General features: G+C 68.1%; 1 protein-coding gene across 1 annotated transcript; it reads left to right on the forward strand.

Moving 5' to 3' along the window:
- Positions 1-311: 311 nt before the first annotated feature.
- On the forward strand, positions 312-27,395 carry GPC1 (glypican 1). Its single transcript, XM_081492133.1, has 9 exons — positions 312-662; positions 20,584-20,742; positions 22,622-23,013; positions 23,557-23,722; positions 24,383-24,513; positions 24,596-24,715; positions 24,812-24,945; positions 25,263-25,438; positions 25,771-27,395. Exons 1-9 carry the CDS (start codon positions 497-499, stop codon positions 25,998-26,000), a joined length of 1,674 nt encoding a protein of 557 aa, XP_081348259.1. The 5' UTR covers positions 312-496; the 3' UTR covers positions 26,001-27,395.
- Positions 27,396-27,441: the final 46 nt, after the last annotated feature.

Here is a 27,441-nt window from a genome sequence, read left to right on the forward strand (position 1 = left end):
GGGAAGCCCTGCCTCGGCGCCCGCGCCCCCGCCCCCGCAGGTGGTGTCGCCGCCAGGGGCGCCGGGCGTGGGGGGCCCGCCCTCGGGACCCCGGACGCGGCCCAGCGCTCTCCGCCGCCCTGCTCTCCTCCAGCCGTCGGCAGATCCGCGCAGGCCGGGCAGGCCTCCGCCCCAGGCCCGGGAGCCGGAGGGGCGCCCCGTGCGCCTGGGATCGCGCCCCCGCGCCGCGCCCCGCCCCGCGCGCCCCGCCCCGCCCCTCTCCCCGCCGCCCAGGGGCCGGGCCCGGACTGCGCGCTCGCCTGCCGCGCTCCGGGGCCGCCCGAGCCAGCGGCCGGACCTCGCGCCCCGCGCGCCCCGCGCCCCGCCGGCTTTTGTTGTCTCCGCCTCCGCGGTCGCCGGCGCCTTCGGACCGCCAGCCGAGTGAGCGGGGACCTTGGCTCTGCCCTTCGCGGGCGGGGGCTGCGCGGGCCCGGCCGGGGGCGCCGCCGGCCCCGCCATGGAGCTCCGGGCCCGAGGCTGGTGGCTGCTGTACGCGGCCGCCGCGCTGGTCGCCTGCGCCCGCGGGGACCCTGCCAGCAAGAGTCGGAGCTGCGGGGAAGTGCGCCAGATCTACGGGGCCAAGGGCTTCAGCCTGAGCGATGTGCCCCAGGCGGAGATCTCGGGTGAGTGACCGGCGCGCCGCTGCGCCCCCTCCTCTCTCCCGCCCTGCGCCCCCGCGCCCCGCGCCGCCCTCCCTCCGCCCGGGTCTCCTCCACTCCGCCCGGCCTTCCCCGGCCCCCGGAGCGCACACACCAGCCCCTTCCCCGAGGAGCTGTCCTCGCCGCGCAGCCAACGGGGCGCTCCCCGGCCCGGCGCGCCCTCCGGGGCAGCCTAGGCTGAGCCGCGGAGTCGGCTGTCGGGGCGCACCCGACCGTGGCCGTGGGCTCGGGACTCCCTCCGGCCGTTCGGGCCTCCCCCGGAGGCTCCTGGGGTCGGCCCGGGGATTCCCAGGGGTCCCCAGCAGAGACAGCCTCGGGGCCCCGGCGAGGCAGGGAGCGAGCCGTGCGCTTGGGGAGGAGCGAGGGCCGGGGCGGACGGGCGACCTCGGCCAGCGGGAGCAGAACGCCGCCGCGCAGGGATTCCTGCTCGGGGAACTTGTGCTCGCCTGGCGCTCCGGGCCGTCTCCGGCGGGGAGTCCAGCTGCAGGTGGTCGGCGCCTTGGATCCCGCCCAGGGGCCGTGTGGTTTCTTTGTAAGAGCGGCGCCGTCGCAGGCGGCCTGGGCCCTGCAGCTGCCCGCAGTGCTCCACGCCCTCCCTGCGGGCCTCGGAGGAGCTGTAGGGACCGGAGCGAGGGTGGGGGGAGCGCGGAGTCTGCGGAGCTCACAGACATTCCCCCCACCCCCAGGCTCCTTCCTCAAAGTGCAAACGTGTCCAGAGCCGCACCGGCTGTGCACGGCCGTGCAGGGTTCCCGGGACACGGGGTGGGGGGCGGCCGGGAGCAGAGCTCCAGGCTCTTGCCCTGGGGACGCCTCCCAAGCCAGGGGGAGGGGAGAGACCACACTCAAGTGGTGACACGGGGGACAGGGAAGGACCGCAGCCACAGGAATTCTGAATGAAAGAGGAGAGTGAGGGCCGCCTCCATGGCCGAGCCTGGCTGGGGAACGGCGAGGGGCGGGGGGGCAGCCAGGCCCTCGATTCCTGCTCCCAGGAGGGCAGAACCCACAGATCGCTGCCTGGGCTCCTTGTCAGCCCCCTGCCCCGGGCTCTGGAAAACCCCCCCTCTCAAGTCCCCTAAGGCAGGTCTTCCTGCGCTTCTGCTGACAGAGCCCTGCCATTGATTGTCAGAGCTGCCTCCTCCCTTGGAGGGGCAGTTTTGGTGGGTGCATCTGGGCTCCTGGGACCTGGGACCGGCACAGGACCCCCTGCACAGTCGGTTCAGGCTCTCCCCCGACCCTGCCCCACGCGAGGGCCCGATGCCTGGAAACGCTTGACCTTTCGGGTGAATCCCTCCCTGAGCCCCAGGGTCTCCCAGCCCCAGTCTCGGCTGGCACGCCCCCAAGTCCCCTCGACCCCACAGCCCTCCCTCAGACGTCCACTCCCGCTCGGCCTTCGTGTCCTTGGGGACCATCCTACTCTTGATCGCATCCACAGGCCTCTGTCCCAGTTAGGCTGAGACTCAGAGTGGCGGAGTTTGGGCAGCCGCCAAGGGCTGGGAGAGCGGCGGGCAGGCTGGGGAAGGGAGGTGGGCTGGCGGCCGGGCTGAGTCTCCGCCTCCTTGGGCTGCAGGGTGCTGGGGGTTCGGGCCAGGACCGGCAAAGTGCGCTGCTGTGCGTGTGATGGGGGGCTTTGCAACTGGGGAGCGTCGTGCCAGCCAGGGCTCCGGGTGCCGCCCTCGCGGGGCCTCCCTGCCTGGACTCCCTGTGACTCCTCCACCCCAACTCCCGGGGGTCCTGTGGCTGCACCCGCCCCCCGGGAGTGCCCCGCAGGGCCCAGGCACCGAGAGGAATGCCAGCGCCACGTGGGGTGAAGGAAGCAGGGTGACCTCCCGAGGCAGAGCCGGTCCTGTACGCTCCTCCTGCTCCAGCAGCTTGGCGCAGCTCCGCGGGCCGGGCGCCCCCTGGTGGCCGCGTGGCGGCACGACGCTCTCTTGGAGCCGGGCCTTCCGTGTTGTGTCTTGCGGGCTGGCCGGTGGACTCCTCTGGCCTGGGGGTCCCTGGCGGTCAGCGCCCGAGTTGGCTGGTGGGGTGGAGGCTCCGTGCTTCCCAGGACGGGAGGGGAAAGAGGGCAGCCCTGGGCTTGTGAGTGACCTTTCCAGCCTCCACCTCCCCAGGGGGCAGAAACGCCATGGGCTCACGAAAGAGGAGCCATCAGAGCGCGAGGGGTTTCTGTTTGTGACGTGTGTAGTTTTTTGGATGGACAGCCGGCCCAGCCAGGGTGAGGAGGGCAGTCATCCCATTTTACAGGTGGGCCTCCCCCCAGCCAGACCCCTGCACAGGAAGTGCGAGGGAGCCGCCCCTCAACCTCCATCTGTCTGCAACGTCTGGGAAAAGCCCAGCCCTGGGCTGCATCTCACTCACACGCACATGCACGCGTGTGTGCACGCATACACACGATGCACATGCATACACACGCTGCACATACACACACGTGTGTGCGCACGTGTACATACATGCACGTGCACTGTGTGTGCACACATGCAAACACAAACATGCGCGTGTACACATACATCTGCCCGCCTAGGCACACACACGCATGCACACAGGCACACATGCATGTGCGTGTACACACGTGTGCACATACATATACATGTGTACACACACATGCACTACACATACATGCACGTGCACATGTACACACACCTGCAGCCCATGTGCGCACATATGTACACATGCCCCTGTGTGCATGCATACATGCATGCACACACGTGCACACCCAGCTGCACATGCATACGCATGTACACATGTGTGTGTGCAGGTGCTTGCCATCTCTTGTCCTCCACCTAGGGGCTTGCTCCCCGGGCGCCTGCTGGCACTCCTGACCCTTTGATGCCACGGTTCATCATGATCTCTCTGACCCTTCGCTGGGGTCCTGTGGGCAGAGGCCGCATCTGTCTGCTCTGTCCTCTGCGGCAGCCGCAGAACCTAGCCCGGTTCCTGGCACGGAGTAGGTTCTCAGTCCACACCCACACATGTCCCACTTTATGCCTGGCCATGGTGGGGGCCTTGGGAGACGGAGGCCTGGGCCGAGGAGGAGGGACCTGGCTGTCTGGCTTTGGGGTTGGAGGTCGGAGGGGAGCCCGGCGCTGTCAGTGCAGCAAGAACAGCAGCTCCTCTGCTCCTGGATCCCAGGTGGCCAGGGGCCCACCGCTCAGGCCTCCCAGCAGAAAGCATTGCTTCTCTGTGCCGCCTGCCCAAGGCGGTCGCTTGGTCATGGTCAGCAGGACTCTCACAGACTACCTGGTGCCCAGTCCACCCCAGACCAGACAGTGCGTGTACCCTGTCCCGCTGAGAGGGCAGAGGCCCAGGTGCCTGCCTTGAGTCCCCAGGTGGTCTCCAGCCTCCATGGAGCCACTGCTCGGTCCCCCCACCCCTGGAGCCGCTGCGGTTTCATCATCCCCAGCCTGAGGACAGGGCTGGAGGGCGGGGGAGAAGGGTGGAGGCCCAGGGGAGCCAGGAACCGACAAGGCCACTGCATGATGCAATGACCTGGGCCCCTACTGGAGCCCCGGACACGCCGCTGTACTCCTCGGAGGGGCAGGGCGTCCTCCCTGGGCCTGGTTGCAAAGGCCAGCCCTGTTATGTTGCCCCCCTTCCGCCCCTGGGCTCTCTGGGCCCCTGTTTCTTCATGTGTGACAACGGGCATAGTCCTGACCTCCCCGAAGGCCTCAGGAGCGGGGAGCATGCTGACCACGTGCACTCTGGGGGCTGCCACCAGCCCTGGAGCCCATGCGGGCCCTTCCGGCAGTGGTGTCCAGCAGGTGGGAGCCCCATCCTGCCCCGGACTGGGGTGGGGGTCACTCCCTGGGACCATCCAGCAGGTACGGTGGGTGGATGGATCTGGAGCTGATTCAGGGGTCACTCTCTGGGACCATCCGATGGGTGCAGTGGGCGGGGAGCTCTGGACCTGATTCAGGAGGTCACTCCCCAGGACCATCCGGCAGGTGCAGTGAATGGAGGCATCTGAACCTGACTCGGGTCACTCCCCGGGACCGTCTAGCAGGTGCAGTGGATGGGGGAGTCTGGACCTGATTCAGGGGTTACTCCCCAGGACCGTCCAGGGGGTGCAGTGGGTGGGGGGCTCTGGACCTAACTCAGGGGTCACTCCCCGGGACCGTCCGGTGGGTGCAGTGGGTGGGGGGCTCTGGACCTAACTCAGGGGTCACTCCCCGGGACTGTCTAGCAGGTGCAGTGGGTGGTGGGGTCTGGACCTGACTTAGGGGTCACTCCCCGGGACTGTCTAGCGGGTGCAGTTGGGGGGGGGTCTCCACCTGACTCGGGTAAGTACCCGAGGCCAGGAATCCCCAGCACTTCTCCAGCTCCACACGCGGCCACTGGGCGCTCTGAAGTCCAGAGCCCGATGTGCTGACCCTCAGGCCCGTGGCACTAACCGCTGAGCAGTGCTGGGCTCCAGGCTTCTGGACGCCTCACGCCACCCCAGCCTGGAGGCCTGCCGTGGGGTCTCAAGGCCCAGGCCTTGCTGGGCCACCAGCTGCCCTCTCTGCGGCTCCCCTGGTCCCAGCCCACCTCTCAGGCTGGGTTGGAAGCCTCTGCACTGACCCCTCCCGGGGGCCTCCCTGCCCCTCCCTAACCTAGCAGACGGCGGCCCGGCCTTCCCCACAGGCGCACCCCTGGCCGGCCCTGGCACCTGTCCAGTGAAGGCCCGCTGCCCCTGCCCTGCTCAGGAAGGCTTCTCCGTGGGCATGACCCTTGGTGTGCGCTGAGGGCAGCCTGGCTGTGACCCTACAGGCAGGCCTGGCATGTCCCCAGCACCACAGCAGGCCAGGGCCCCAGCAGTCACCGAGGTGTCCTGTCCAGGGTGGGTGACTCTGGAGGGCTGGCCGGGCGGTCTCGGTAAACCAGCCCCGTGCTGGCCCTAGTGAGGAACAGCGTGAGCCTGCGGTGGACAGGCCTCTTGGCAGAGGGACTGGGGCACGCTGGCCAGGCGGCAGGTGGATCCCGGAGCTGGGGGGGAGCACAGAGGGTGTGTGGGTGCACCCGGGCCTGCACTGGGCCCCCCAGGGACACGGGCACAGGTGTCAGCCCGGCTGGGCCAAGGGGACAGGCCAGGCCAGGGGACAGGCCTCACTGGGTCAGGTCGGGCCGGGGCCAGGACTCGCCCCCTGGAGAGAGGCCGGTCGGCTCTCCCTGAGGCCTCGGCGTGTTTCTGGAGCATTTCAGACCAGGGCTCAGGACCAGGCCCGGCCCAGCTGACATCTCCTTGTCCAGTGCCCGCCCTAACCACGTCCAGCCACCAGGCTAGTCCTGTGGGGCCAGGCCCCTGCCCACGTTCGGGCAGGGCTCCAGTCCAGGGCCACCCACCCTGTGCCGGCTGGCGGCCCTCTCATCGCGCGCACCTAGGAACAGGCCTGGGCAGGAGCCCTGAGCTGCCTGCAGCCTCTGGGCAGGAGCCCTGAGCTGCCTGCAGCCTCTGGGCGGGGCCGGTTCGGGTTGAGGGGGCAGCCGCAGTCGGCCCCGGGCTCCAGGCGCTACCCCCTCCCCCGTCTCCAGCTGTGGGGTGGGGGACACCGGCCTGTCCTCCCAGACATGGCCTCTGCCCGGGGTGCAGGGCCAGGGGCACCCTGGGTGTGAGAGGTGCGGACCTGCTCCCCTGGCAGGAAGCGTGGGAGCCTGGTTAGGTCGAGGAGCCCCTGCAGGGCCAGGCCAGCCTCAGCCCAGCCCGTGTCTGCCTGTAGCCTCAGCGTCAGCTCCCACCAGCCCCTGGCACACGCGCCCCCTCCCACAGGCCGGCCCCCGGCCCACCCCCACTGTCCTCCCTAGGGGGCGTGGTGCCCGGCGTCCCAAGCACCCCACGCCCCCCTGCTCTGGGGCTCTTTGCCCCCCAGGATGCTCCCTGAGACCAGACATCCTCAGCAGTGAGGTATCTGGGCACCGTCTGCGTGGTGCTGGGCTGGGCAGGGCTCTGGGACCCAGGCACAAAGCCGCTTCCCCGGGGCTGCCCACGGCGATGCCCTAGGCTGGGCGGCTCCACGGCAGGAGGCTGTGGTTTTGCAGTGCAGGGGCTGGAAGTCCGAGATCCACGTGGTTCCTCCCAAGGCTGTACGGAAAGACTTGTTTGGGTCTTCTCTGCTTCTGGAGGTCGTGGGTGACCCTTGGTCTGGGGGTCTCTACCTCGTCTTTACGAGGTCTGTGCCAGCCTGCGTCTGGATTCCACCTTATGGAAATAGGGACACCAGTCCCATCAAGTTAGGAGTAGAGCGGTTACATTTGCAAAGACCCCACACTCAAACGATCTCCCATGCTCGGGTCCAAGGGCTTAGGACTCGATGTGTGGACTAGAGACAAGGGTCAGTCAGTGTTGGGGGCACTTCCCATCCAGTGAGCAGGGGTCCTGGGCTCCGGGTGTTCTGTGGAGGCTGGGGGCTCCGTGGGCCAGGGCCTCAGTGCAGCTGTGGGGCCTGGGTGACGGGGTGAGGGGGTCAGGCCATCCTTAGCCCACTCCTCACCCCCACTGGCCTGCAGGCATCTCAGGAAGCGCTGGGGCTCTGGCCCCGTGGGCCTGAATGTCTCCATCGGAGTCAGATGGGGGGCCGGGGAGCAGGGTCCTCCCATCCTGACCTTCCCCGGCCGGTAACTGCTGCCCGGCGGAGGCATCTCCCTGGTGGCAGGGACCACCCAGAACCTGGTGGGCAGGGGGGGGCCCGGCGTGAAGGCCACAGGAGTCAGGGCCACCGGGCTGGGACTGTCGTGACTCAGCGGCAGCGGTTTGCGTGGACAGGCTTGGGGTCCCCGCCAACGCATGGGAGGCCCCTGGAGGGGACACCGCGTGGGGGGCGGGGAGGGAGGCAGGCTCCTGGCTCCGCGGCCCCGCGAGGCCCTGGCTGCTCATTTGTGCCAAACGCTCCCTGGGTTCTGGAGGCTTGGCTGGGTGACAGGACAGCCCCGGGGGGTCCCCCACACCCACTCCCGCACTGTCCCCCCTGACCTCAGCCCTCTAGAGGCCCAGAGGCCTGCCTGCTGCCCCAACTTCAGCTGGAAGGAGGGGCCCCGGGAGGCTGGCGGGGACCGCCAGCAGCTCTGGGAGGCAGGCGCCCCTCCGCATGGGGGGCTGTGCTGTGCCAGGCCTGGGGCCAAGGAGGGGACAGGGCTGGAGCCGGCCGCACAGGGAGGCCCTGCAGGAGCGCCGGCTCTGGGCCCTGCCTTCCGCAGCCCTGCTTCCCACCAGGTGCCCATGAGCCAGGCTGGGCCTGGGTCCACGGCCCTGCCTCCTTCCTCCACACCCTGGCCACTGCGGGGCCCCTGCCTGGCAGCCAGTCCCGCCCAGCCTTCCGGAGCTGGCAGGTCAGGGGGCTTGCAGGACTGGCCGAGTACCACCTGGTCCAACCGCTTCGTGTGTCGGTGGGGAAACTGGGTCCCAGCTAGGGGTCCTGTCCCTGGAGTGGCTGCTCCCTCCTGGCCTCCCCACCCTGGCCCCCATGTGCCCCCCGCTGTCTGGTGTGGGCACCAAGGGGGTGCCCCAGAAGGGAGCAGGTCAGGGGCGGGGCCATCACGCCAGCCCCGTGGGGCGCTGGGGGACATCCGTGTGGCTCTGTCCGTGGGTGCTGGGCATGCGTTCCAGGATGCAGGGTGTGGTCGGTCAGAGGACGGAGCTGTGGGTGAGGCTGCAGAGCACCTTGCACCCGCCCACAGAGACGGGCCCTGGCAGAGCCCGGGGACTGGCTTCTCCAAGGCTCGGGAGCAGGGGGCAAGGCCCAGGTGGGGCCAGTGGGGGTGGGACCCCTGCGTGGACCCGGGCCGCAGGACAGCCTCCTGAAGCTAGAGCCGGTCCTGCTGACCGAGGGGCGCCCGAGGTTCGAGCCCCGCCCCCCGGGAAGGCCCAGCAAGAGGCAGGGACCCTCACCCTCCCACCCATTTGTCCTTCACCACTCTGCACACACTCGTGAGCCACGGGCCCCCCTCCACGGGGTCAGGGTCTCATGAGAAACTCGGCCGGGGCTGCCAGGCCTCCCGCCCCCTAGTCCAGAGCCCGGCCGCCAGCAGCTGTACCCCACGCCCGTGTGCCCGGCCATTGGCCCCGGGGCGCGTGTGACCGCAGTCACACCCTCAGTTAGCCCGGCGGCCTGAGGGGTGGGCCACCACGTCTCCCTCCCACGCGGGTGGCCCGCCCCGGACAGGTGCGGAGCTCGGGACACACTGGACCCACAGACGCATCTTAGAGGCTCTCACGACGTTTACCCCGCCATCCCCGACCCTCTCTGCTGGCCTGGCAGTGGCTGCCACTTGGGCGCCATGGCAGCCTCCCTTCGAGTGAGCTAACACCCAGGGACTGCCACCCCCCGTCACTGTGTATCTGCGGGCTGGGGGCACTGGGGCGGCTGCAGGTCAGACACACAGCTAACCGCCCTCCCCCCAGGGCAGGGCCGTGTCCCCAACCAGGCGCAGGTGCCTGGGGCCAGGCTTGGTTGTCACAGTGTGCAGGGAGGGGACAGGGAGACCAGGGGCCCCATGAAGTGCAGGTCGCTCCTGAACAGGTCGAGGGGCGGCCCCCAGAAACACCGGTTGCACCTCACAGGAAGCGCTTGAACCAAAGCTCTAGACAGGACGCAATCAGCGGCCAGGGGAGTGGAGCGGAGGGGGCGGCCCTCTGCTTGGGGCCAGGGTAGCCTTCCGGGTTGGGGGTGGGTTCTGCTCTAGAAAGACTGGAGAACTGTGGTGGACAGATTCGGGTGTGAAGGCAGGTCATTTGAGACTGGGGTCCTTAACCAGGGTGCCCAGGGGAGGCCCAGGCTTAGAAATCCAGGAGTTCATGAACTCGACTGAGACAGTACTTCTCCTTTTTTGCTAACCTTTAGCCAGAATTTAGCGTCTCTTGTCATTATGAACCGGGCAGCGGTGGCATTCTGGAGTCCGGGGCTTGCTCACCATGAACTGCGGGGTCCCCTGCCCCTTTGCGTCTGGAGAGATGTCTCCAGGTGCCACTTCCACTCACGCAGCTTCGCGCTCCTGGTGGGTGTCAGCCAGCTCGCCTCGCCCGCCCATCTATCACATTCCAACAGCTGCGTCACTGCACCTGGGGCTTCCTTCAGGACCCCCTGCATAATCTTTTCTTTCCTAAGCGTTACTCTGAGAAGGGGTCTGTGGGCTTCAGTGGACACTCAAGGGCACAGAGGAAGGAGGCCTCTGCATGGCGGGCTGGACCCTCAGCCCAGGCGGGGTGCTGCCGGGGCCCTGTCTGCTCCAGGAGAGCCTGTGGGCCAGCAGGTGGGAGCCCTGGGCCCAGCAGCCAGCCAGCTGCCAGGGGTGGGGGTGGGAGGCACACAGATCAGTCTGAGTCCTTCAGAGGGTCCTTGAGCGCCTACTGTGTGCCCGGCGCTGTCCTTGGTGCTGAAACGCAGTCACTGCAGGGACTGGGCGCTGTCAGAGGTCTCACGTGAGCTGCAGCTCTGCTGGCCGTGGTGACCACACGTTACTTTTGTAAGTTATAAGTAAAGAAAAACAACGTGTGCAGGTTTAGACGGATGCATGTAGTTTACAAGGGCTTCCCAGGTGGTGCTGGTGGCAAAGAACCCTCCTGCCAATGCAGGAGACATGAGAGACATAGGTTCAATCCCTGGGTGGGGAAGATCCCCTGGAGGAGGGCGTGGCAAACCACTCTAGTATTCTTTCCTGGAGAATACCGTGGACAGAAGAGTCTGGCAGGCTGTAGTCCATGGGGTTGCAAAGAGTCGGATACTACTTAGCAACTTAGCACACACATGTGGCGGAGAAGGCAATGGCACCCACTCCAGTACTCTTGCCTGGAAAATTCCATGGACGGAGGAGCCTAGTAGGCTGCAGTCTATGGGGTCACTAGGGGTCGGACACGACTGAGCGGCTTCACTTTCACTTTTCACTTTCATGCATTGGAGAAGGAAATGGCAGCCCACTCCAGTATTCTTGCCTGGAGAATCCCAGGGACGGGGGAGCCCGGTGGGCTGCCGTCTATGGGGTCGCACAGAGTCGGACACGACTGAAGCAACTTAGCAGCACACACATGTGGTGTACCATCATACACGCCCCCGGTTTGAGTGTAGAGCAAAGACCTCCCCAAGCCTGGTGTGTCCCAGGGCCCCACGCTGCACGACCGCTCTCGCTGAGAGCCATGTCTTCCCGCCCCATCCTCCTTGCGGACTTGAGATGCTTGCTCGGCCACAGCGCCCCTCCCAGCCCGAGGGTCCTGCGCTGCCCTTGCAGGACTCTTGCCCTGGGTGGACCACCCACCCCCGGCGGTACCTGACCCAAGGAGCCCAGCACCACCACCACCCCCACCCTGTCTGCCTGCTATCTGGAGTTTCCAGCTGGAGGCCAAGGGTCGTGGGTGTACTTGGTGTGCAAGGCCAGAGACGGAGAAGGACGATCACGAGGCTGGGCACCCAGAGAGGGGGACACGGAGGGCCTCTCTGAGGAGGGCGAGTGCTGACCATGGGGCTCTGAAGAAGGCAGCCTGCTGGGCTAATGGGCAAGGCCCCTCCCCTGGCCCAGGGCCAGGTCTTTCGGATCCAGTGGCCGATGTCTTAGGAAAGAGGTGGGCCCATAGCAGAAGCTAAAACCTGGGTGCCTGGACCCAGCCATCCTGCCAGGGTTCAAGCCCAGCTCCACGCTCACGCGCTCGGTGACCTTGAGCCCGTTACTGAAGCTTTCTGAGCCTCAGAATCCCTGTTTGTATAACGGGGATAGTGTCAGCACCCGCCACGTGGAGTGGCCGTGAGGCTGGGTCTCGTGTGGCAGGCCCAGCACAGGGCAGCCAGAGTGCACGCGTGTCGTGGGGGGGTCACGTCAGGGTGGCGCCTGTTGGAGAGGCAGGCCCAGCCGTGTCCAGAGGCGGGGGAGACTGCCTCCTGGGGGAGGGAGGTCGGCCTACGCTGGCCAGGCCCAGGGGCCACGCTGGGGGTCAGAGGGATGCAGGCTGGAGGTGGGGGACCCCTCCGTCACCACCGCCGCGTCCCGGGTGGTGCCATATCCTGATGTCTGTGCTCCCACTTGGCTGGTCCAGAACGGCTGGGAATTTCAAGAAGAGTCGGCTCTGGGGCCCCCAGGAGGAGCAGCCCACAGTGTAGCAGCATCCCTCCTGCCCCCCAAGCCCAAGGCTAGCCAGGAGGGCTTCTGGCACGCCCTTTAGGGTGGCAGCTGGCTTTCAGAAAGGGGTCGGCAGAGTCTCAGAAGGCACTGCAGAGAGACAGGAGGCGATGGGGAGGTGCCCGCAGGACCCTGCTCGTGGTCAGCCCACAGCCAGCCTCGGGATCTGGCAGCCCGCGTCAGAGGAGGCCCGTTCTTGCCCAGCTCACTGGGGCCGGCCCCTCACTGTCCCTTTGGCACTTTCTGGGGATGGAGTTGTCTGCCCCAAGGACCCCTGCTGCCCTGGGCGGGACCACCCTACCTCTGCCTGGTGGACGTGGCTGGACAGAGTGAGGGCCGAGACACTGGATGCCTGGAGGAGCCAGATTCCCTGCTGCCCTGGAGACTGTCTCTGACAGATGCTTCAGCTTGAGCATCCCTGAGGAACTGAGCTGGAGAAGCCAGGAAGCAGGCGGGTCCCACCTTCCCACCTGCCCCCAGGACCCACAGGAAGCCAGGGTCCCACCTCTGGGGAGCTGGGCAAGCAGCAAATGCTGGGCTCAGCTGACTGCCCAGGGCTGGGAGCCCTCTGCGTGTCAGCGGCCAGTGGCTGTCCTGGCCGCTATCCCTCCCAGGTGGGGTGGGGTGGCTGCCGGCCCTGCAGGCTCCTGCCCGTGTCCCGGGTCACTGAACGGATGGTGCAGCCAGCGGGGTGGCCAGGGCTGTCTCTGGCGAGGCCCACTCTGCCCTCATCCTCCAGGAGGCTGGTGGGCCCCCGGGTGCCTGGGACGTTCATCTCCCCTTCAGTGCAGACAGGGAGGCCTGTGGGCCGGTAGGAGGCGGCAGCATTAGGCAGCAGGTCTGAGCCATTGAGCGGGTCTCAGACCCCTCCAGCCTCAGTCTTCTCATCTGCAAGATGGGGATAATTGTGTCTCCCTGTTGATAGAGGCGGTAAGGCCCATCATTCTCCAAGGAGGCTGGGGGCCGTGGGAGGGCAGGCCCCCTCTGACATCCTCCTCCCCACTTCTGCTGCCGGCCTGGGTGGGGTCTGAGGGCCTCAGAAACAAGTACACACGTGTGCACACCCACATGTGGTGGGGAGCCTGGGTGACCCAGTCAGGCTGCTCCCCACACCCCACAAAGGACTGCCAGATTTAGCAGATAAAAGTGCCGGAGACCCGTTTAATAAATTGATATTTCAGGTAGTTAATCGTTTTGTGGCATGTATCCTGAATATTTAAATTTCAGATAAACAACAAACATGTTCTTAGGATAAATGTGCCCCACATTTATAATACAAGTATGTCCCAGATGTTGGGGAGGGGGGATTGCGTGCATTTTTGTGGTGAAATATACATAATAAAATGTCCCACTGTGATGATTTTGAGTGTGCACCCACACTTGTGCAGCTGACCCCACCACCCATCTGCAGAGCTTCGTCTTCCCCCACTATACCCACTAAACACCCCCACCCCCTCAGTGGTAACCCCCACTCCGCTGTCTGTCTCTAGGGCCCTCACCGAGGTGGAGCCCTAAGAGTTTGTCGTTTGGAGACTGGTCTTCGGGGGTGGTCCACACTAAGGTGTGCTGGCGCTCGGTGACTCCCTGAGGCTGCGTGGCGTCCGTCCCCTGGTCTGGCTTGGCCCCCGTCGTGTTTATCACGTCACCGGACAGTGGACGCCTGGGCTGTTTCCACTGTTTGCTCTTCTGCCTAAAGCCGCTGTGCTAACCCTAACCCTAACCCTAATTGTATTCAGGTCCTTGCTGTCAGTGCTTTGGGGCCAGATAACTTTTATTCCGGAAAATAGCGCATCGTTGATCTGAAACGCACATGTTACTGTCCTCCTGGTGTCTGTGCCCCACCCCAGTCGTGCCTTCGGGGCTGGGCTCGCAGGCGCCCACGCGGCAGGGAGGGGGGCGATGCTGTGCCTGGAGCTGCTGCCTGGGCGGCGGTGCTGAGTCAGCACCGGGGGAGCACCCCGCCTGCTCCTGCCCGGGGCCCTCCGGGCGGGCGGGCCACAGGTGACCGGCTCGGCTCGGTGGCAGAGCGTGTGGGCTCCTGCCTCGGCCTCCGCCCTCCTCCTCAGGAATTCCCCTGGGACTGAAATCGAGGGTAGCCTTGCGCTGGGAGAGGCGGGGAGGCCCAGGTCCTTCTGCATCCTGTGCAGCATTCCCGGCTGAGTGCCCTGGGCCGTCTCTTGAGCTCCGTGAGTGGCTCCGGCAGGAAGAACGGGAGGGGGCAGTCGTGAGCGTGGAAGGACTCTTCGGACCGTGCGGCCCCCAGTGTGCGCTGCACTGTCGGGTGGCGGCAGGGCCCCTGGAGGAATGAGGGGGTCCTTGTGGGCGGTGGAAGCGCCCCCGGGGCCCCCCTCACACCAGCAGGGAGCGGGCTGTCACACCACCTCTGGGGAGGGGTCAGGTCAGGGAGGTGCTGGCTTTCCAGCGGAGGCAGAGGCCCGAGGCTGCGGGTTTGCAGCCGCACTGGTATCCAGCCTCATCTCCCTGAATGCTAGCATGGCCCAGAGATTGTCTCTTTGGACACGGGTCCCTCAGCACCATGTCCAGCTTGGGCCTGGGCAGAGAGGCCCCACCAGCAGGCCCAGCAGCTCTCTTGCTGCCAGGGAGGGTGGCCAGGTGGGAAGCCCCCACTGAGGCCGCTCACACTCCAGGAGGTCAGAGGCTGGGTATGCGCTTTGGCCCAGAGAAACCTGAAAGGCTTCCTGGAGGAAGGGCGAGATGAGGGGCTCTTAAAAGAGAGTAGGACAAAGGAGAGAGTGCGTGCGACCCAGGGGCTGGGGGAGGCAGCAGGTCAGAGGGGTCGCCAGCGAGGGCAGCCGTGACCTTGGACTTAGCTGCCAGGTTTCCTGGGGAGTGGCTGGGTTGGAGGGGTGGTGAGCAGCGGAACCCATTTGTCCGCTCCATTCTCATTACTGGGCGTCGCCGGGGACGACTCCTGTCCCCGCGGGCTCCTGCAGTGGCACGGGGGTCTGCTGTGTTCTGGCCCAGCCTGGGGACTGTGTCCATGGACAGACGGGCCAGCATGGGGCCTTTGTGGGGAACCTGCTGAGAGGACCCCTGGGCTGCAGCACCCTCTTCTGTTATTCTGGGATCGCCCTGGCAGATACGGCAGAGGGGGGCGGCACCGGTCCATCTCCTGGGCTGCTCCCCGCCCAGAGGTCGGGTGGTCGGGTGAGAGAGATGGGAGAGCCCTACGGAGCCCGTGTTTCCGGAACCCCCTGTCAGGGACAGGTCTGCAGCGTCTCGAGTGAGTGCCCTCTGCGGCCGGGCCTGGGCCGAGGGTGAGGGAGCTGCACGGAGCTTGCCTGGTGGGCGAGGCTTCCGAGGGGCACCTCACACCTGGGCCCCAAAAGGACCCCCTCCCTGCAGCAGGGCCTGGGCTCCCGGGCACAGCAGACACTCCTTCACCCCCAGTTTATCCCGAGGCCTCGGTGTGAGCCGTGGACCCTGAAGCACTGTGGGAAGGTCGGTGGGAGGGGGCCTGGCCCACATCCAGGGGGGCCTACCGCTTCGCCAAGGCAGCCCCAAAGCCAGTGCCTACCGGCAGGGTGGCCTGCTCAGGGGTCTCCGAGCAGAAAGCAGGCAGGAGAGAGCAGCCTTGTGAGCTGCCTGGTGGAGCCCCCTTGTTCCGGGACCTTGGGTGCTGTGGGCTGCCTTGGAGAGGCCACTTTGCTGAGAGCTGCCGGTCCAGCAGGTCTCTGTGCAGGCCAGCCTGAGGGGGTCCAGGGCGTGGCGGGCCCTGCAGTGGGTCTGGCTTGCGCTGTGGCAGCCGGGACCAGGGCTGGGGCTGCAGGGAGTGGCAGGGATGAGTGAGGAGGTGGGGACTGGGCCAGAGCAAGGTGTGGCCAGGCTACGGCCTTTTATTTCCCAGGGGAAGCAGACAGGACGTTAGGATGCAGACCAGGATCACCGGGGCAAGACTGGGGGCGGGTGGGGGACACGGGTGACTGACGGTGGCCTTTGAGCGCCCAGCGTAGGGCTCTGGTCGTTGTCATGGGGAGAGGGGGCTCGCTGGCGGGGGGCTGCCACTCTCCTTGGGGAGCGAGCTGGTGCCCCCCTCCCATCCCCATTCCGGGAGGAGCCCCGAGGAGCAGGAGCCAGGCGGGGGCCCGGGCCGCGGGAAGCTCCGGGCCTGAGTGCGGCCGCCGCGGTTTCCGAGGGGACGGGGGCTGCGGGAGGAGGCGGCCCCGCGCGGGGAGCCGCGGCCCCGGACCGTGCGCGCCCGGACTGCGCGGGGCGGCGGCCGCCAGCGCGTCCCGCCCTGCTGCGCTTGCCCTCGCCCGCTCCGCCGCCTCTCCCGGGCGCATCCCAGACCTCCACGCACCAGCGCCTGGAGTCGCACGCCGCCTGCCGGGACCGCCGCCGCCGAGAAGGGGGTTCGGGCTAAGCCCGGGGACTGGGATCCAAGCGCAGAGACCCGCGTCCGCCCTGCACTGTCTCCGTCGCCCGCGTCCCTCCGCACTTCCATCCCCGGGCGCGTCACCCCACCCCACCCCGACCGTCCTCGCCGCTCACCCTGTTGCCCCCATCACCACCGCCCAGCCCCACCTTCAGTCCGGCCTACCCCACCCTCGCCCCCAGCGCAAGCCCCTCGCCGTCTCCGTGTGCGCCCCATCGGCCCCGTCCTCACCGCGCCCATCCGTCCCCCACCTTCGCCGCGTTCCCACGCCCCCCCCCCCGCCTGCCGCAGCCCCCTCCTGCAGCAAGCCCCCCTTCCTCCCCATCAAACCCGTTCCCTTCCCCTTCGCTCGCCCGCAGCCCCCGTGCGCGCCCCGCCTGCCGCCCCCAGCCAGGCCCGCCTCTCCCACTGCGGCAAGCCCCTTCCCCACCAATCGCAGTGCCCCCGGCCCCCCTCCCGCGGCGCAGCCCCCTCCCCTCGGCGCTGCCGCGCCCACTGCGCCAGCGCCCCCTCCTCGCTGCGCCAGGAGCGCGGCCGCCTCTCCAGACCGCGCTGGCTGCGGCTCCGCGCGTGCGGCCCTCCGTCCCTGGCCGGCGGCCGCTGAAACCCGGTCGCTCGACCTTTGTCCCGTCGCCCGCGCTGCCGTCCCAGGGCGGCGGGGGCCCGGACGGGCCGGAGGGGCGGACCCCTCCAGCCGGGCGCCGGGGTGTCGCAGCCGACACCCCAGGGTTTCGGGTCTCCGCCGGTGACGGAGGCGCGGCGGCGGAGGGCCGGCTCGGCGATGCTGGCAGGTGGCCGGAATGGTGGAGGGGCTTGGGGCCGGCGGTGAGGTGCTCCGAGGGGGCTAGGGGAGCGGGGCGGGGCGGTTGCGGGGTCTGTTGCCGCGGTAGGAACCGGGGAGGGTGGCGGTTGAAAAGCGCTGTCCGCGGGGGGTCTGTGGCTGCCCCCCCGGGTGGACCTCAGCCTTCAGGGCTGATCCTGCCGCAGACAGAGGCCAGGGACCGACGCCTCGGGAGGGAGGTGGGGCGGAGTGGGGAGATGCGAAAAGGCGGCCTGGGGCTCCCGCGGTGGGCGGTGCCCAGGGAACCCGGAGTTGCCTGTCCGGGCGCCTCCCCACCACCTCCAGGCAAGTGGACGTGCCCAGGGGGTCCTGCAGCCCATCGGAGCAGGAGTGGGCACGGACAGTCGTCCGGGGGCACCGAGAAGGGTCTGCGGCTGGGGGAAAGCCTCTGCCCACCCCACTCCTCCGCTGCAGGCCCGTGGGGTCCAAGGCAGAGTGGAAGGGCAGGGTGGCCAGGGGCCCCTCCCTGCTTTTCCAGCCCCAGCCTCCTCCGTGGTGTTTGGAGGCCTGGGTACCTGGAACTGCCTGCATAGCCGTGTTCTGTGGGGTGCGGGGAGGCCGGCTGTCTTCATTGAATTAGCCAGTGCATTCTGGGGGTGGCTGGGGGAGCTGGTGCCTAGCACCCGATCATGGCTTCAGAGGCCGGTGCCTCAGGCAGTCTGCGTGCTCCTGTGAGAGCCGCAGAAGCTTCTGGAAAGGTGGGCTTGGCCTGGCGCCATTTTCCCACTGCAGTCTCCTTGGGAGGGCTCCTGAGCAGCAATCAGGAGCGACTGCCGGGCAGGGTCAGCACAGATGCATGCTCTGTCCAGCCCCGGAGGCGAGGACCACTGCTGGCATGGGGTCTTGGGCTCCAGTGCTGGGGTCAGAGAGCTGGTGGGGGTGAGGAGGGCTGGGACTGGGGGCTGTGTGCGCAGGTGGTAGGAGGCGTGAGACTCAAAGGTGTTTAAGCCGTAGACTGATGGGACCTAGCACTGAGGAGCAGGAGTCTGGGATGACCCCGAGAGGTCCGAATGGGGGGTGGGGAGCTGGCTGCGTGGTCTGCTGTCCAGCGAGAAGAGGCCCTGCCGTGGGGTCAGGAAGCGAGTGCAGGTGTTGAACCTGGGGAGGGCAGCGGGGGTCCAGAAACGCGGGGGTGGGGCCCGGAGCTGGGGGAGCAAACCCGCCATGAAACAGCCCTCCCCTCCCCCTCCAAAACCCGGATCACGAAAGGAGGCGTCGCAAAGACTCAGGGAGAATTCTAGAAGGATTTAATCGGCTGGTTGTCAAAAGAGCAGCAGCTGCTGAGAAAGAAAGGAGGGGCCCTTGCGGACCAGCGCGTGGGGGGGCGGAGGCGGGGTCAGTGCAGGTGGGAGGGGTCAGCGGGCAAAGGGGGCAAGCTGATGCCTCCCAGTGGGGACGGAAGGGGGAAAGCAGTGATGAGAGAGGTGGACTGGGCAGCTCTAAGGTGGACGGGAAGCCAGTCGTGCCCCCCACCTGGCCCAAGGACCCCCTCCCCACTCTCCAGGCGTTTAGCTGAGAATAGGTGGGGTTTGGGGACGGAGGTTTGAAATGACGAGAAGAGAATTGCATCCGTCTGCCTTGCACACCTCCAGGGACCGGGAGCCCCCAGCAGACCCCCAATCTCCCGCTATTTGGCGAAGATGGGGGGGGCAGACTTGCTGTGCAGGAAGGTGCCCGCAGAGTCTGCCCTCTGCCTGGCAGGTGTCCTGACCCAGGTGACCCGCGGGGCCTGGGCCCTGACTACTGGCGAGCAGCGGCGACCACGTCCGCCCCGCAGCGGCTCGGGGCGCCTCGGCCCAGCCCGCCCGGGGCCCCAGGCCGGCGTCCAGGCTCTGGCTCCGTGTCTTCACTCCCGTGTGTCCACCGAGGGAGGGAGGGACGGGGGCTGTGCTGGGGCGGCCGGGAGAGCGCGGGCCCCCGGGCCGGCTGGACGAGGTGGCGGGGGCGTCAGGGCGGTGGGTGGGTGGGCCCACACTGCCAGGGAGCCCTGCCCAGAGGGGGCTTCCTGTGTGTCCTGGATCGAGGGTCGGGGGAGGGGGTCAGGTTCGCCAGGGGACTGGGAAGTTTGGGGAGCAGGGACGCCGCCCCCGAAACCCACCCCGTGGCACAAGTGCTTAGGGGCTGGCTGCCTGCAGCCCCCTGCCTGCCCACCACTGCCTGGTCCCTGCCACCCACCCCCAGCTCACCCCCCTCAGGCAGCAGGGGAGGGCGCACTCCTGGCCTGTTGGTGGGGAGGCTCAGGCCCGTCTGGTTGGGTGCACAGCTTTCAGCACCCGGGAGACGGCCACTCTCTGCCAGCTGGCCCCGCAGAGACCCTGTGCCTGCTGTCCTGTCCCCCGCTGCCGTGAAGGGCCAGGCCAAGGTCAGAGTCAGTGAAGGCCGCCCGAGAGGAGGAGGAATCGGGCGCCTCCTCGGGTCCCAGCCCCTGCTTGGTGCTGCTTGCTCACCTCCACTCGACTCCCACCCCAGAAGCTCTACTGGTCAAACCAGGCGGCCAGGCCCCCGACCCCAGCCCCACACGGCCTCCGTCCAGCCCGGACCCCTGAGTCCACTCCACTCTGCCCACCCCAGGCCGGCACGGGGGGAGCCTCCTCCTGCACTGCTTAGACAGGAAATGTGGCCTGTGCAGGGTGGGCCAGCATGGGCAGAGGGTGAGGGGTGGGCAGGGTGAAGGGTGGGCAGAGGGTGAGGGGTGGGCAGGGTGGGCTGAGGCAGCCCAGTGGGTGTGGGGCCTGAAATCGGGCAGCCTGAGCCACTTGGCCCCTCACTGTGTTGCTTTGGACGTGAAACCTAACCTCAGCCAGCCTCAGTTTCCTGGTCTGCAAAGTGGGTTCACAGCACCCAGCCACTCAAAACCCGGACTGGGATGTTTTGAAAGGTGTGCCCTGCACCACAGGGGCCATGGGGCCAGCCTCAGTGCTACCCTGGCGCTGCCGTAAGCAGGGCCACCAGGAGCCAGTGCCTGGACGGCAAAGGGGGGCGGTGGGGGCCCTGAGGGGCGCAGGTGTGTCCTACCGAGCGGGGAGAGGCCCCTGCCTCTAGCCAGCCCAGAGCTGTAGGTGGGCAGCCCCCCGCCCTCGGTGGGAGCCGGCACCCCGAGCCAGTGTGGGGGAGTCTGGGGCTGTCCTCCCCCTCAGGGCTCCTCTCACCCCCCTGCCCTCAGCCTGGACGCAGGGGAGGGGCACCCGCAGTCCTGGACGCCCCCCACTGCCTCCCATGAACCTGGAGTCTGGTGGGCCCGCCCCCCACAGGCCCCGTGGAGTTCAGGAGTTGAGCTGAGCTGCTCCGGGCGCCTGGGACACCTCCTCACGTGGATGGGGGCAGCGAGGGGAGCAAGAGGGGGGCTTGGAGCAGCACCCCACACCCCTGCCCTGGCTCTCAGCCTCCCGCCCCCCAGGGGTCTGGGGGGCGAATTCTGCAGAGGGGCCCCCGCGTCCAGGGCGGCGCGGCCCACCCAAGGCCCAGCCCCTTCCCGGGTCTGCCTCCCCCAGGCAGCCCCCCGCCTCCTCTGTGCCCCTTCCCGGGGCCAGCCCCCCCAGACCCCTCCTCTCCCTCACGCCGGCCCCTCCCCACAGGCGAGCACCTGCGCATCTGCCCCCAGGGCTACACCTGCTGCACCAGCGAGATGGAGGAGAACCTGGCCAACCGCAGCCGCGCCGAGCTGGAGACCGCGCTCTTGGAGGGCAGCCGGGCACTGCAGGCCATGCTGGCCACCCAGCAGCGGGGCTTTGACGGTGAGCAGGCTCGGGGGCCGCCGGACCCTCGCGGCAGGGGTGGGCACCTGGGGCCTCCTCCAGGGGGGTGGGTTAGAGCAAGCACAGTAGCAGTTTGTCTGCAGGCCTCTTTGTCCACTCGAGGAGCCAGCGTGTCCCGTCAGCCCTTCGGAAGGGACCCTCCGCCTCCAGGTGGCTCCCTGCCACCCAGGGCTCTCCCAGCATCTGCCAGGGACCAGCCTGGGGTCGGCCACCAGGTTCTGGAGCCGGGAGCTCTGCGTGAGGACCGCAGGGCGCGGCAAGTGGGGGCCCCTGGCGTGGCCCGGGGACTCCGGGGCAGCCGTGTGTGGGTCAGCGGTTGCCCTCCAGGCTTGGCCAACATGTCTGGGCCCGGAGCAAGGAGTGGTGGGACAACTTGGTGACGTTTACAGTGGGCCCCTCAGAGGGGGCGGCAGCAGGGGCCCCTGAAAGCGACTGAGCTGCCGTCAGAGCCTGCACGTCACCCATTCGGGATGCTCATCTGTGTTAAAAGCGATTCTTCACCTGCTTCCAGTCCCGCCTGGGGCCCCACCCCTCTGCATGCCACCTGCCACCCCAGCCCCACTGTGGCACCTTTTTCCGGCCACCCCAGGCCTCCCGAGCAGCCCTCCCCAGGCCGCTCGCCGCAGGGGGCCCTGGTCTGAAGCACTCCAGGCCCTGAGCCCAGCGAGGCCACGCTGGCTGTGTGCCAGGACATGGCTCTTCAGCCAGCCGCAGCCGCCAGGGCCGTCATCTCCTGAAGACGGGGTGGGGTGCCGGGCATGCGCATGGCGGCCCCACGACCACCCTGTGTGCTGCTGGGCTGGTTGCTGAGCTGCAGAGAGCCCGTCTAGGGGCCGGCCTGGGGTGGGGACCAGGCCCCCGGGGACATGGTGAGATTCAGGATGGGAATATGGACTGGCCGCTTCCTCCCACAGCTCCCGCCCGGGGGGCTGCAGGGCTCAGCCAGGGCTGTGCCAGGGTCTCCTGCCCAAGGCCCTGGGTGGGGCAGGTGTGGGCACTGGTCCAGGGGCCACAAGCCTGACATCCCCGCCCCCTCAGAGCAGAGCTGAGCTGGTCTGGACACCCGAATGTGGGCCTGGATGGGGAGAGATGGCCACAGCTCGTGAGGACGCATCTGAGCGGGCGGGCGGTGCGGGCGGTGTGCCACGGCCCCTGCAGTCTCCCTGCTGAGAGAGGAGGACAATGTTGGGGCCCCAGTTCCCAGCATACAGAGCGGAAACATTTCCCCCAAACCCCCGGGGTCTGCTGCCCACGTTCACCCTGCTCCTCCACAGCCCTGTCTGAACTCTGGGCATGTCCTGAGGGCTGCAGGGGGCCCTCTCCAGACCCCCAGGCAGGCTGGCTTCCAGAACCAGAGGGAGCGCCTCAGAGAGAGGCCAGAGAGCAAGAAGCCCAGGAGAGCCTCAGAGACCTGCAGGATAGAGGGTGGACAGAGACACACAGGGGGACTCGACTGCCTAGGGCGGGGGGCTGGCTGGGTGACAGAGGCAGGGGAGGAAGGAGAGCTACTGAGGAGGAGAGCAGGTGAGGGGCGCCCAGGGCTTTCTCCCCCAGTGGGTCCCACCCCAACTCCGCACCCTCCCGCCCTCAGAAGAGTCCCTTCCAGGTGATCGCGTGGGGCCGTGCTCAAGGCCCAGCTCAGAAATAGATCCTGGACACTGCAGACCCCAGGAGGGCTTGTGCTCAGGACCCCGTGGGGGCTGGCATCCAGGGCCCACGCAGGTTCTGATGACTCGGAGCATCGGAGGGGTCACTGGCGGAGCCTCCGGAATGCGGTCAGGGCTGCCGCAGCACGTGAGGGGAGGGGTGGGCAAGGGGCACTCCCAAAGGCCTCACGCCCACCTCCCCACGCGCCCAGATCACTTCCAGCGCCTGTTGAACGACTCCGAGCGCGCGCTGCAGGAGGCCTTCCCGGGCGCCTTTGGAGAGCTGTACACGAAGAACGCCAAAGCCTTCCGCGACCTATACGCCGAGCTGCGCCTCTACTACGGCGGCGCCAACCTACACCTGCAGGAGACGCTGGCCGAGTTCTGGGCGCGCCTGCTCGAGCGCCTCTTCCGGCAGCTGCACCCGCAGCTGCTGCTGCCCGACGACTACCTGGACTGCCTGGGCAAGCAGGCCGAGCCGCTGCGGCCCTTCGGCGAGGCCCCCCGCGAGCTGCGCCTGCGCGCCACCCGCGCCTTCGTGGCGGCGCGCACCTTCGTGCAGGGCCTGGGCGTGGCTGGCGACGTGGTGCGCAAGGTGGCCAAGGTGCGCGCCGCGGCCCGGCCCGCGGGAGGGTGGGGGGCCCAGGGTGTGAGCTCTGCCCTGGGCACGGGCCCAGGCCTGTCGGAGCGGGAAGGGAGGGGCCTAGGGCTGGACGCCCCGGGGGCTCCAGGGGTCAGGTGGACGGGACGTGAGAGGGCTGCCCGCTCCCAGGCCGAGCGGCGGATTGTAGTGCCCGGTGTGGGAGGGCATAGGCGTCGGACCCCTGCGGGCCCGGGTAGAACCCGCCGCCCCCGGCGAGGGCCCTCAGTAAGTCGCCCATGGCGGGCAGTATTCCCGCTTCCCGGGGGAGCTTTCGTGACCGCAGTGTTCCGGGGGGGGTGGTGTCCCAGCACGCTGACCGGACTGGTTGGACTGAGCACCCCCCGCCTGGGCCGCAGGTCTGCTTGGTCACCTGGGAGAACAGAGGGCCTTGGAAAAGGCCCCGCCGTGGCGGGGCAGACCTGGGCACCCTGACTCCTGCCCGGGGCTCCCGCTGGGTGTGCGCACGCGCTGTGGCCTCGAGGTCAGGCTGCCTTGGCCCTGCAGGTGCCCCTGAGTCCTGAGTGCTCGCGGGCCGTCATGAAGCTGGTGTACTGCGCCCACTGCCTGGGGGTGCCCGGCGCCCGGCCCTGCCCGGACTACTGCCGCAACGTGCTCAAGGGCTGCCTGGCCAACCAGGCAGACCTGGACGCCGAGTGGAGGAACCTTCTGGGTGAGCCCCCACTGCCGTGACCACCCGTGGGGGGGCGGGCGGGGGGCAGGCTGCCCTCTGAATATCCCGAAGGGAGGTGTCCCGGCCAGCTGCCTTGGAGGGCGCCCTGGGTGTCAGGCTCCTGTCCTTCCCTACTGAGCGAGCACGCCGAGGTGCACACGTGAGATGCACGGCAGGGCAACCCGTGCGTGAAGTACCGTGCGCATTGCTGCCACGGGGTGAGCTGGCTGGCGTGCAGCCAGGAGGTGGGTCACCAGACACATGCCAACACGCTTGCACTCGTGTGTGTATCTGCTTGTGTGAGGTGAGCCAACGCATCCATATCATCACTCGCGGTGACAGGCCAGCACACACACATGCCGAACACATGCTCCCGTGGGCATGTGATGGCATAACGGGGGCACTGTGAGACACGAGGTAACGAATGCACACAGTGGGCCCGGTGTACGTGTATGTGCCAACAGGTGTAAGCTTAGACACACGTGCTCAACTTACACGCATGCCAACACACCGGAGCTCGTGTGTATGTGGGCTGGCCTGCAGTGAGCAGACGTGCAGAAATGCTGTGTCATGCGGGCTGATGTGCCTGCGTGAAGCACAGCCACGAGCCAACGTGCGTCCATGCAAAGTACCCCATGTTTCTGTTCACGCCTGGGCCAGACTCCATGGTGCTCATCACGGACAAGTTCTGGGGCCCGTCAGGCGCGGAGAGTGTCATCGGCGGCGTGCACTACTGGCTGGCAGAGGCTGTCAACGCCCTCCAGGACAACAGCGACACGCTCACAGCCAAGGTGCGGCAGGGGCAGAGCAGTGGGCAGGGGAGGGGCCCGGCTGCAGCCTCGTGCCCGTCAGGACCCCTGCGTGCTCCCCCAGGTCATCCAGGGTTGCGGGAACCCCAAGGTGAACCCCCAGGGCCCCGGCCCCGAGGAGAAGCGGCCCCGGGGTAAGCTGGCACTGCAGGAGAGGCCGCCTGCGGGCACGCTGCAGAAGCTGGTGAGCGGCCTCGGCTGGGCGGGCCTGGGGGATGGGGGGGAGGGTGGGCGGGGTAGGCGGGCGGGGGCGCCGGGTGGCCTGACCACTGCCCTGCAGGTCTCCGAAGCCAAGGCACAGCTCCGAGATGCTCAGGACTTCTGGATCAGCCTCCCGGGGACACTGTGCAGTGAGAAGCTGGCCATGAGCTCGGCCAGTGACGAACGCTGCTGGAACGGCATGGCCAAAGGCCGGTGAGTGTCCCACCGCTCTGGCCCCTCGGCTTGTCATGGGCCGGGTACGTCGTGCCCTGGGCCAGGTCTGACGTGGGACACCCCGTGGGACCTAGAGCCAGGACAAGGGCCAGGTCCCCCTTGCGCACACTCAGTGCTCCCGCGCTCCGCTGCAGGGGCCTGTGTGGGGTCCCGGCAGCCCTTGAAGGCCTCGGGTGGGGGGGTCTCAGGCTTGCCACCACCCTGACCGGAGGAGGGGGCTGGATGGGCACTGCTGGGGCCAGGCCCCTTTGTGGGGAGCAGGGCGGTGACCCAGGGCTTGTCTTTCTGGCCTCCAGGTACCTCCCCGAGGTGATGGGTGACGGCCTGGCCAATCAGATCAACAACCCCGAGGTGGAGGTGGACATCACCAAGCCCGACATGACTATCCGCCAGCAGATCATGCAGCTGAAGATCATGACCAACCGCCTGCGCGGCGCCTATAATGGCAACGACCTGGACTTCCAGGATGCCAGTGAGGGCAGGCCTGGGGGTGGCTGAGCGCCCGGGGTGGGCATGGGGGTGCCAGGGAGCCCCAGCTGGGGAAGGGTGCGGGGTGGGGGGAGGCCCTAGATGGAGAAAGGTGGGCGTGGGGAGGCCTGCCCAGCCTGGGGCCCAGGTGGCTCTGAAGGCCCGGCTGCTGTGCAGCTGTGGTCACGGTCCCCCTGCCCTGTCTCTGGCACGGCTGTGAGCCGGCCAGGATATCCGCCCAGCCTCGGCAGGCCCCAGGAACTGCCGTCCCCAGCGCACAGGCAGAGGGTTGCGGCCCTCAGGGTCCCCCAGAGCCTCCTTTCCTCTCCTTCCCAGGCGACGATGGCAGTGGCTCAGGCAGCGGCGAGGGCTGCCCAGACGAGGTGTGCGGCCGGAAGGTTGGCAGGAAGAGCGCCAGCTCCCGGACGCCACTGACGCACGCCCTCCCGGGGCTGTCAGAGCGGGAGGGCCAGCAGACGTCGGCTGCAGCCTGCTCCGTGCCCCGCGCTAGCCTCCTGCTGCTCCTGGGGCTCGCCCTTCCAGCAGCTGCGCCCCGAGGACGGTAACTGCCCCGGCCCCAGGGACCGCGGCCAAGGACAGATTTTGCCAAAACTCACAGCAGACGATATTCAACTCCCTGGGTCGGGAGGCCCCGGAGCGGGGCAGGAGGGGCCGCCAACGGACCCAGCTTGTGACTGTGCTGAGGGCGGGGCGGGGGGCTTCGCCCGGCCCCCCGAGCTTTTACGTTTGTACGGGGCCCTCAGGTCAGCCGGGGACGGTGTCCCCTGAAAGCCATGCGTTTCAGAGACCTCGAGGTGCCGCTGGTTGTCTCTGCCCCAGCCCTGCTTCGGCGGCACCGGGGCGGCGGGTGAGAAGGCCACCTGAGCGGTGTCTGGCTGAGTGCGCACCGCGCCCTCCTCCCCCGCCACCGAGCACCTGGGGCTCCAGTGTCTGAAAGCCTCGCCCAGTCCTCAGGCCCAAGAACCGCCCCCTCCACCCCACCCCTGAGAGTGCGGCAGGGTTCCTGCCAGCCGGAACCTTTGGGATGATGCAGGAGCCCTGACCCCACCCCCCAGGACCCCGTCTGGGCCCTGCCCTCAGCTGCGGCGCTGGGCTGCGCTCCTGGCCGTCGGCGAGGCCCGCCGCCTGCCCCTGCCGTTCCCCACCCCCACCCAGACCAGGGCCACGTCCCAGCTCAGGACGACGCGGGCCAGGGCCGCAGCCGACCCCTGGCCGCCGCCTGGCCGCGGGGACGCCGGGTGGCTGGGGAAATCTGAGCTCAGGGCCAGCGAGACCCGGCGCCCAGGCCAAGGGCCTTCCCTTCCCTGACCTTGTTGGCCGCCACAGGCCAGGGCGCTTCCATAGTTAAGGGCTTTCCCAGCCGCGCCTACGCTGCAGGCCCCTCCCGCCCTTCTCACCCAGAGCTGCCTTCTCGGCTCCTCCCCAGAAGCTTCTGAGGTCCCCAGGTGATCTTCCGCCGCCCTGGGGTCTCTGCAGGCCCCTCCCGAGGCCAGGGCCCGCCCTCCTAAACCCCGTCCGCTGCAGGGTCTGGGGAGGCACCTGCTCCCTGCCAGAGGGCTCGGGCAGGGCAGGGTTGTCTTCAGGGTTGGGGGACGCCGAGCCACGTAGCCAGGTCAACATCCTGACCAGCCCCTGGGCCGCGAGAAGGCTGCTTCCTGCGCTTTGCTTTTCCTCACTGGGTGGAGAGCTACCAGCCTCTGGGACACGCGGGGTCCAGGGCTGCTCCCACAGACACGCCAACCCCATCAGAACTTTGTGCCGGGGCGGGTGGGGGCCAGCGGGACTCGGGCCAGGGGCCGCATCACCCGTGTGCCTGGCTGGCCCTCGGCCCGCCCTCTATTCGTCTCTGGCCGGGCAGCCCTGTGCGGTCAGCGGCCGGGGCGTCCGCAGGTGACGTGTGTTCTTCGAGTCCTCGTATGAATAAAAGGCTGGAGACCGCGTGTCGCTGCAATGATCCCGCCGTGCCCAGCCTGGCATCAGGTGTGT

The sequence above is a fragment of the Giraffa tippelskirchi genome, chromosome 5, assembly GCF_054371585.1.
Source record: "Giraffa tippelskirchi isolate mGirTip1 chromosome 5, T2T-mGirTip1v1.2.pri, whole genome shotgun sequence".
Lineage (NCBI taxonomy): Eukaryota > Metazoa > Chordata > Mammalia > Artiodactyla > Giraffidae > Giraffa > Giraffa tippelskirchi.